Genomic DNA, 10,334 nt, shown 5'->3' with positions numbered 1-10,334 from the left:
CGTGTCTAGTACTTCGATAGGACATTATGAGGACATGTTGCAGGCCAAAATGGGAAGTAAAAAAGAACAAACTCGAGAAGAAGAAAAAGGCAACAAAAAGCTATTTCCATAAGCAGCCAATGAACACGAACAATCTCCGAGGGGATTTCATTTTTGAGAGGGGGAATCCTTTCCGTTTATAGCAGGGGCGGCCAACTATGGCTCCTTTAGGACCTGAGGACTTCAACTCCCAGAAATCCTGAGCCAGGAATTCTGGGAGTTGAAGACCACAGATCGTAAACGCAGCCATCGTTGCCCGCCCTTGCTCTTACAGCCTTGGCCGAGTGGTCTTAGCTTCCTTCCTCCACGGGGTGGCAGGCTCGCTCTATCTTAACCGGGCCAGCCCGGAGTTAAAAAAAAAAAAAAAAAAAACCTAGGCCAAAGGGCAAGAAAAGCGAAGCCGCTTCCCGCTGGGCGGCAGGGGGCACCCGAGAGACTCGGACGGACGGACGGCTTCGGAGGAGGGGTTTAAAGCGAGAGGGCGAGGCCTCGCCCTTCGCCCGTCTTGAAGCCGAAGGTATGCGGGAGGGACGGAGGAGGAGGATGGGGGTGTGCAGTCCGGAAGCCCCTCGCTGGGCGGTGGGGGGAATGTATCCTCGGTGCTCAACCCAGGGTGGCGGCGGCGGCGATTGATCGCCTCTTTCCTTGCTGCATTAACGCAGAGGGCCTAGAGTGACGTAGGGTGGGAAAAGGGGGTTGGTGGTCCCCGTTTGCTCGGCGCTTGCGGGAGGATCCCGAGAGCTGCGAATGAAGCCACTTTTGGGCCCGCTGCTTCCGTGTAAAAATTAAGCATGGGTTTTGTAGTCTTGACTTGAGGCTTCGAGTGTGCCTGGAAGCGGGGGGGGGGGGGAGTCAGTTGCACGCGTTCAGTCAAGATTGACGGACTGTTGCACGCCCGGAGTCTGCGTGGGACGTAGGCTGCTGTATAAATGTGTCTGTGTATGTATGTCTGTGTTACATACGTATGTAACTACAAATACATGCATAAGCACAGATACAAACGTGTAAGCCACTGGGTGGCTCTCTAAATTTGTTTTATATGTATGTATGTATGTATGTACATAAGTGTGCCTATACACCTACATAAATACACAGGTATAAAACATTTATGAGTTGGGCAGCTGTATAAATTTGTTTTATATGCATGTGTAGGTGAGTGTACACACAGATCTTGTGTGTGTGTGTGGGTACACAGACACACCTCTTGTTAACTTTATATCTGATTAAACTCTTATTACTTGGGCATGCATTGCACTATATACATTTGATCTTTCTGGTTCCTCCTGGTTGGTAGATCATTGCTGATCTCTGGAAGCCACATTCCTGATCTTTGGGAGTATCATCGCTAAGTCTTGCCTATGTATAAGGGTTTGGGAGCTCCATAGAAACGATCCAACTGCATTGCTAAGAAAAGGTTCCAGCCATCATGAAAGAGGCTGCCAAGTTCACAGCAAGGTTATTGCCCAAAGAGAAAACCATACAGTAGAAGAAGCAATCAGTGTATATCAGTCTCATATAGTTGCCTGAAATATGAGATGTCTAGTTTGTGCCCAGTGCAGAAATGGCAAAGACCCGGAAAGTAGGGTATTTGGGCTTAACTTGTAATTAGTAAGTCAATATTCAACCATGGCTTATTAAATAAACAATAATTGACTGAGTTTGCACAGCACATTGAGTGCTGCAGCACTGAAGCTATTGGGATTAGCCATGCAGTAAATGCCTTGGGAAATAAAATAGGGCAGCTGTCAGGTGTTAACCTCAGTTAACCTCCTGGTTTATTACAGTGTCATCTGTTCACTATGTCTTAACAGGGAAGGTCTTGCCGCCTCTGATGTTGGCATTGAGAATCAGTGTTTCTGGGACCTCTGAAAGGAGCTTGCCAACCCCATCTCTGAAGGGCACTCATTAATTTTGCCATAGGTAGCAAAGTGCAGAGGACTGTACTACTGCCACTCCCATTATATAACAGTGGAAAACTGCAAGCTATAAGACTACTAGCATCTCATATATTCCAAGGCTTGGAATCAGATATGCAAAAATCAAAGTGGAAAAAAAAGTCAACAAACAGATGGCAAAGATAAAAGGGTTACTTCGCTTGAGAAAGGGATGCCATGTCTATTTCAATATCAATACCTTTACATCATTCTTTAATTGTAGTATACTATAATTACATGTGCATTTAACTTTATAAAATTTATGTGCTGTCCATCTCACTACTGAAGCGACTCAGGCGCCTTAGAAAATGATATGGAGAAACCCAAAGGATCCAATTTTATATGTATTGCCTTGATCCAAGAGAAGAAATAAGTCATCAGAAGGAACCTAGGAAATTAGACCTACTGGGGAAAAGATCAGTTTGATCCCAAATAGATATTCAGATACTGGATTCAATCGTACCAACACCAGCTTTGTGACATAATCACATGGAATTTGGAATAAGTCCTGAGGAACTAAGGGCAAAAGAAATCTATGTAATTCTTTGGGCATCAAATAATAATTTTGCCTGACCTAGGTTGAGTGCACTCCCAAGTGCAGCAGGAATATACAGTGTCCTTTGGGCATAAAGCAGGCATGTCCAATCCGTGGGCCACATGCAGCCTCACAATACATTCCCCCCCCCAAAAAAAATAAAATAAAATAAAGGAAATGTGTTATTTATGAACATTATCTATATTTTATATGTGGCTCAAAACAATTCCTCTTCACTCAATACTGGGTCCAAGCAAGCCAAAAGGTTGGATATGCCTGATATAAAGGTATGCTTGGGAGGCCAGAGGTATGAGAGCTTCACGTGTTTAACCATAGCATGCAAGCTGGCATTAAACCAGGAAAGGATTGCCCCATCTTTCATTGCAAAATTGGGCACAGGCTATCTATGTACTGTCCTCTAATCCTTACACAAACCAGTGAGTTAATACCTCCCACAACTCTGGTCGGTTTTTCTCAGAAGATCTGGTTTCACTTTTACTGCTGGGTGATTGTTAAGGCATTCCTAAAATCTTTCTCTGGTTTCCCTCCTGTTGAGTTTGATTCCTGGTAATTATATTGCCACATTCACATTGTTTTGTTGGTAACAATGTGAATTCCCATCACCTTTTTCCTGCTCTATCTTGATGATTCTTGACTCTTGACGAATGTATCTTCTCTTTTATGTACAATGAGAGCATTTGCACCAAGTCAAATTCCTTGTGTGTCCAATCACACTTGGCCAATAAAGAATTCTATTCTATTCTATTCTATTCTATTCTATTCTATTCTATTCTATTCTATTCTATTCTATTCTATTATTTTTTTAAAGAAATCCAACTAGCCTTAGGAAATACTAAACATATTAGTTCTGACCTTTCTGAGATAGCCATGGTTAATTACAGGTTGCTTCTTGCTGTGACCCAATCATCCTCTCCTCCCTCTTATAGTTTTAGCTTGTTCATTTTGCTGTTCTGTTCTGTTCTCCAGACTTTTCACCATGAGTGTGGATTGGATTGGCTTTGGTTATGGATTGGTCGTAGCTCTTGGCGGTATCGTAGGATATATTCGCAAAGGTAATGGCGGACTTGTATGATGGAGAAAATGATGTCATGTTTCTGCTGTTTCTTCTGCATTTTCTCAAACATTTTTGTTAAGTTGCGCGTTGTTTTGCAATATGTTACAGCTCATAAGAAGAATACCTGTAAAAAGCTTAAGATATTACGGTAGATTAAACTAAACCTTTTCTACCACGAAACCTCTTGTGTCTGTTTGACACTTTGTAATCTTCATTGCGGAGCAACAATTTTTGAATCAACGTATCTCAAATCGGCTAATTTACAGAATATGTTAAAACTTGGGAACCCATGCGTTCCATGGGATTGAAATTTGCCAAAGTTGTGACTGCTTCAGTGGCGCCATGCCTTCCAGCTATGTTTCCCAGTAAATGGTAGGCTGCATGACACAAGGGAAAACAGATACCCTCACTCTTTTTCCTGCCTCCCTCTGGCCCCTGCTCCCAATTGACTGGTAGCAAGGCCCAACAGGTGAGCAGCTACTTTGGAACCAATAGTAAGTTGAAATCTCTTAATGGTGGTGACCAGTAAGGGGAAAACAAGGGAATAATTTGGATGATGATGATCTTCTTCCCTGGAAGAATAAAACATTGTTTTAGAAATCTGTTTCTGGAATGTTAAAGGCCAGGTGAGGAGAGGTAGAATCCCTTTTCTCTTTCTCTCTCTGCAAAACAGAAAAATGTATTTAACACCAATTTCTAAAATGTTCCCTATCCCAAAGCATACAATTCATCATATTTTAATTTGTTCTTGGTGCAACTGTGTTATTTTTCCATTGAAAACTAATAGTATGTAATTCGTTCCTCTCACTGACAGAGTGGCTCTGTCAGCAGAATTGGAATTCATTTGGAAAGAAACAGAAAGACATAGTGGGAGAAAAACGTGGCATGCAATGTTAGATTACAGAAATGCCATGTCCATATTAGTTTGGCTGCATGGTGCACATATGCTCTACCGCTGCCAAACACTTAATTCCCACAACACTGTCTTATATAGATGTTTTCCCATGTAGTAGATCTGTATTACTGTTATCCTTCCCATCTTTCCTTTTACATTCTACTATTGGTGCTTATGATTATATTACTTCGTTGTTCGTATATACACTCAGAGCTTCTGCACTGGAGAAAAATTTCTTGTCTGTCCAATTACACTTGCCAGTAAAGAATACTCTATTCTATTCTTTTGTAAACCTAAAAATATTCTGCTTCAATTCCTGTGGAGCAGATATCAAAGAATAGTAGAACTTTGGAACAGAATGGGAGCAGTCCACGCAGCCTCCTGATCAGATACTGTTCTGAAGAATCTTAGGGAATCATTAACTAGCAATTTCTTTCATAATTGCATTTGCGCAAAGCTTTTTGGGATCATTTCTCTGCTGTAGTAGGATAGTTACTACACATAGAGTGGTTGCTATCATTGCAACTTAACTATCCCAGAGTTACTAATGGGTTCAGAAAAAATCCTGAAAATCCCAGGAAACCTGAATACACCATTTCTGCCAAGGTCAGTAAATAGTTTAGATTAGCCACTCCTGTTGAACCACCAGTGTGAACATCAAGTCACTCTGTTGTAACAAAAGAATGCAGAAAAAAAATGACTAGGATACAAGGACACAGAAGCTTCCGAATAAATTTATCCCTTGTTCAACTTTGGACTGCACACTTTTGATTTTTATCCCTGGATTTTTTTCCCCCCCCCCATAAATTGGGGTATTGTTCAAAATAGCTGCTAATGCTGCACTGGCAACAATTGACATAGCCAGAGATTTCAAGAGCCTGCACATTTCTCTCTCTCTTCCTTTCTCTCTCCCCCTCCCGCTCCCTCTCTCCCTCCCCCTCCCTCACTTTTTCTTTCTCCCTCCCCCTTCCTTCTCCCTCCCTCCCTCCCTCTCTTGCTCTTCCTCCCTCTCCCCTATATATGCCATGTTATTCTTGGGTCATAGCCATTCATGGATAAGTAATGAAACTCTTGTTTCTGTGTAACTTTTTCAGAAAAAGATTCTTTGTCAAATTTAGTCACTTGGCATCATTTATTGCCCCCTTTTTGCTCTTATTATCTGTCTGCAGAAGAACAGGGCCGAAATATGTCCAATAATTAAATACATTTTTCGGGTTCCAAAAATCAAAGACATGTCTTTCAAAAACTGAAGTACATATTCTTAAAGAGTACAGTAAAGACTTTTTATTTATTTATTGCAGGAAGTAAAATCTCATTGGTTGCTGGCCTTTTTTTTGGCTTGCTGGCTTGTTATGGAGCATATTGGGTAACGCACGATCCCAAAGATGTAAAGATATCATTATGTGAGTATCCTACTTCTTTAAAAGAGAGAGTACATCTCTTTAATAGTAATAGTAGTAATAGCCTTTATTGTCCTTGTACATCTTGTACACAACAGAATTGGTTTAGCCTCTACTGGTGCAATCCATAGCAGAAAATACAATACAACATGAATAGTATAGAGAATAATCCCCATACAAGCAATTGGAGTGGGGGGGAGCAGAAGGAATTTTAAATGTACTTTCATTATATATTGGAGTTATCAGAATAATTGGAAACTGAAAACTAATTGCTGTCATATGCACTATTTGTAAGAACAGAACATGCAAGGTAAAAAGCTTATGCTGTCTATAGATTGCATTGGTATTGCATTTAGTGTAGGCAAGGCCATGATGCAAACTTTGAGCCTTGAGGTCACTCCCCCTGCCTTGTTAACTTGTTAAGTCTTCTGAATTTTTTTTAAAAAACTTTGATTCCATTTTTAACTTATACATTTTAACCATGTCCTTAATTCTGTTTTTAACTGTGCTTTTAGTCATGTATTGATACCAGAGTCACTTGCCTGAGATGAGAAGCTATCGAAATTGAATAAATAAATAAAATAAATCTTTTTTCTTTTGTTGTTGTAAACCACCCAAATTCACTCTCTCTGGTGAGATGGTTAGTGTAAACATTACAACACATAAATACATTTAGTTTTGAAGCGTGAGTATGGTTGATTCTTGTTTCTTAAGGATGAAGAAATAATAATTGGTTTATTTGTGCAAGCCTGCATGTATTGGGACACTGAGAATTTTTCCATCACGTGGATGGAGCAAGCTTTGTAAAACGTGGAATTAAGTGCTTTATCGTTCTCAAGCCTTGTTATTGGCTAGATTAGCTGGGATGATGGAATTTATAGATCCACATTTCTGAAGGCTCCCAGATTGGAAACTAAGTTGTGCACTTTATGGGTTCACATGAGACAATGGGTTCCCATTTAATTGACGTCCAAATTTGTACATAACTTGGCCAAAACCTGTCTGGATCACACAACAAGATGCTTTAATTGAATCAAAACACATTCTTTGAAAGGTACACGAGCTATTTCTTGTTTCATTAGTGAAATTTTATGAGACACAGCTAGGAAAATAGTTATGGAAAAAGAACTCTAGAGATCACTATTACTGAGATGGAAAGATAAGAGGTTCAGAATAGGCACAAAGACACAATTTGTCTTGACCTCAGTATAAAGATTTCTAATTATAAGATGGTGATGATGTAGACAAAAACTTTTTAAAAAAATATGAGGACATTTGAGTGATATTTTTTTTTGTTTCAGTAGCTGTCTACTTAATTTGGAATAATTTTAATTTGTTGCCATAAATAATTATAATAATATGTAGTTAAAACAGAGCATATTTATTTGCTAAAATAAACATCCTGTATTTTTGCCTGCAGTTACAGCTTTTATACTTACCACTATAATGGGAGTGAGGTTTAAGAGGACCAAGAAACTAATGCCAGCTGGAATTATAGCAGGTCTCAGGTAAACCATTTCTGCTTTAAGACACAATCCAAAGCTTACTTAACTAGCCCCCAGTGACTACAGTGTGTCATACTTGTGATTACAGTTGTGTACGATTGCACAGTGTGATTTTTAAATGCTGTAAAAGAGTTCCTGGATGTAAATGGGACCGATTAACGTAGAATCAGTTTATAGATGACTGGACATTTGTCATCCAGCTATTTCTGAATTTACATTCTAGAATATTCTATGATTCTACAGTTTCACTGAAATAGGGATGTGTGTGTGTGTAGAAAGAGAGAGAAGGAGGGGAGGTTGGTTGGTTGTGGAATCCATTCTCCTGACTTCAAAAGGAACTACTTACATAAGGACATTATCTTTAAGAGTTGAGGATTTGCTTTCAGGTATTCAAAATCAAGGACTTCAGATGCCATCAGTCCCAGGCAGAATCCATGCAACCTTAGATTATAGTGGTTGGGGCCCAACGTATGTGAACTGCACCAAGTGGGGAAGCTTGTTTTAAGGCATATCTGCAGTAGAGGTGTGCAACTTCCAACTGTTTTTGAGGATGAAATTTCACACAGGTCCCTGTTCCTGTTGAAGCTCTCCATTCAGAGCACTCTCTCTCTCTCTCTCTCTATACAACTCTGAATATAAAAATATAAAATTGTTCATGTCTTAACTGATCGCTCATTTCTTAATTTTCTTTTCATTCTTTTTGTAATACAGCCTGGTGATGGTGGTGAGACTTGTCTTCCGGCTCATATGAGAAAAGAGGCACTTCCAGATTTCCACACAATCAGACAAAGTACTCATTGAATTACGGATGTCCCTTCTGAAAGATCAGCCATTTCTGTTGTGATTACGATGACATAGAGGCAGTGTTATTCCTCATGGACTCAGAAATCCATTTATTCCTTATGTATGTGGGGTTGCATTCTTTAATGTTTTAACTAACATTTTGTTGATTTATGTTTTTTCAGACCAATGACTAACTTGGACTTCTAATTATTATTTTAATTTTGGAGATAAAGTTTCAATTTATGCTTTATTCTCCCTGGAATGAATAGAAGTCACAAGGACTTTGAAAACTCAGGTTTGTCATATATAGTGGGATCTAATAAAGTCATTCCCAGTCCTGGATGATAATTTCATAGATCAAGATGTGGAATAATACAAATTTATGTATATGTATTATATTGGGTTTTTATCTTTCTAAGCCACCCAGAGTCACTGCGAGTGAATTGGGTGGGCATGTAGAGTTTCATAAATAATTAAACATTGTATTTCAGTTCCATTAAAATATTAATGAATGCTGTATTAATTTCTTATAATGCTAAAAAAATCAGTTCCAAAAGGTATGGCTTATGTCAAAATGCAAACAAATACCATATTAAAAATAAAAAACTTTAATATTTTGGATACAAACTCTCTTGTAAGTTGATTTTCAGTATTTCTTAAAGTGATTTGAATGAGGAGATTGACTGGAAAAAATGCTAAATTATGGTAGGGTGGGACATATATGCAGTATATGTGTGTGTGTGTATACATATGCACACGCACACACACACATGGCCAGACGTGGTATTCAGCAGGTTCTGACCAGTATATATATTATTCTCTTTACCTGACCAAGGCAAAGGTTTGTTTAGCAGGAATCCCCAAAAATGGAGTGGTTGATCATCTATTGTTTTTATCAAAGCAGTGTTTATGGCCAAGGGAGCTACTATAGGGAATCCTCCTACTGCTGATGTAGATATATTACTTTTGTAGATACCAACCAATTTATTTTAAATCAGTGCTCAAAATTCAGCAATTTTGTTAGAGTTAGACGATCTTAACTTGTCAGTCAAGGCCAGAGGTGGTATTCAGCAAGTTCTGACCAGTTCTGGAGAACCGGTAGCGGAAATTTTGAATAATTCGGAGAACTGGCAAATACCACCTCTGACTGGCCCCGCCCCCATCTATTCTCTGCCTCCCGAATCCCAGCTGATGGGCTGGGTCTTCTTTTGTTGCCCTGCACAGGAGAACAGAGCTGGAAAGCAAGTTAGTGGGGTGGGGAGGAAATGGAGATTTTGTAGTATTCTTCCCCTGCCACACCCACCAAGCCATGCCCACAGAACCGGTTGTAAAAAAAAATTGAATCCCACCACTGGTCAAGGCTATAATTGAGGGAAATACTAATTATGCTTACATTGGTTTGAACACATGTCATTAATTACAGAACAAAATTAGTTTGGTCAACATCTAAGCATAAATAAGAACAATGACTCCTTCAAGTTGAGGTAGACTCTTGGTGAATATATGAACACATCCATGTACTTTTCTTGTAACACTTAAATGATGAAGGGGTTTACGATTGCCTTTTTCTTTTAACTTCCCAGACTCTTGAGAACCCTAATATTTCCTGGTGGATTCCCATCTAAACTAACCACATTAACTGGTTTTAAGCCTTTTTTTCAAGATCAGCCAAAGTCATCAAGATGCTGCTACCTGCTATGACTAGTATAAATACTGTACATTAGTGAACTATATACAGAGTTGACAGATGGTTGAAGGATACCAACAAATACAGATATTACCCTACTTGTGTCCCAAAAGGTAGTTTGTAAGTGCATTTAGTTTACAAATCCAGCCAGCATTTGAATTACAGATCTTGTCTTGCATGGATAGCAGTCTGGGGCTTTGGGTGGTGACCAGAGTGGCCATGGAGACAAAGTAGGAGGCCTGGGAGGGAATTGGTTTCTGGCATGCCTCATGTATAGCAATAGCATAGACATATATACCACTCCATAGTGCTTTACAGCACTCTCCAAGCAGTTTTACAGAGCCAGCATATTGCCCCCAACAACCTGGCTCCTCATTTTACAGACCTCGGAAGGATGGAAGATAGAATCAACCTTGAGCTAGTCAGGATTGAACTCCTGGTGGTGGGCTGAATGAGCCTGCAATACTGCATTCTAACCACT

General features: G+C 39.6%; 1 protein-coding gene across 3 annotated transcripts; it reads left to right on the top strand.

Moving 5' to 3' along the window:
* Positions 1-419: 419 nt before the first annotated feature.
* On the top strand, positions 420-8,793 carry TMEM14A (transmembrane protein 14A). 3 transcript variants are annotated; one of them, XM_026665265.2, is made up of 5 exons: positions 420-556; positions 3,496-3,581; positions 5,780-5,881; positions 7,299-7,386; positions 8,095-8,793. In XM_026665265.2, exons 2-5 carry the CDS (start codon positions 3,506-3,508, stop codon positions 8,132-8,134), a joined length of 306 nt encoding a protein of 101 aa, XP_026521050.1. In that variant the 5' UTR covers positions 420-556; positions 3,496-3,505; the 3' UTR covers positions 8,135-8,793. The 3 variants fall into 3 exon arrangements, with proteins under 3 accessions (XP_026521050.1, XP_087802028.1, XP_087802036.1); XM_087945902.1 differs by lacking the exon at positions 420-556 and adding an exon at positions 1,340-1,494; XM_087945910.1 differs by lacking the exon at positions 420-556 and adding an exon at positions 2,990-3,075.
* Positions 8,794-10,334: the final 1,541 nt, after the last annotated feature.

The sequence above is a fragment of the Notechis scutatus genome, chromosome 1 (genome assembly GCF_049901735.1).
Source record: "Notechis scutatus isolate UNSWTSFEM ecotype Mainland chromosome 1, rNotScu1.2, whole genome shotgun sequence".
In the NCBI taxonomy this organism is placed as follows: domain Eukaryota; kingdom Metazoa; phylum Chordata; class Lepidosauria; order Squamata; family Elapidae; genus Notechis; species Notechis scutatus.
Note: the sequence above shows the minus strand (reverse complement) of the source record. Positions and strands in the feature narration are given on the sequence as shown.

Coding starts and splice junctions, on each gene's coding strand:
- TMEM14A (XM_087945902.1), top strand. CDS start 1,466: ATGAAAGAGGCTGCCAAGTTCACAGCAAG. Junction 1,495..3,495: donor GCTGCCAAGTTCACAGCAAG/GTTATTGCCCAA, acceptor TCTGTTCTCCAG/ACTTTTCACCATGAGTGTGG. Junction 7,387..8,094: donor GGAATTATAGCAGGTCTCAG/GTAAACCATTTC, acceptor TTTGTAATACAG/CCTGGTGATGGTGGTGAGAC.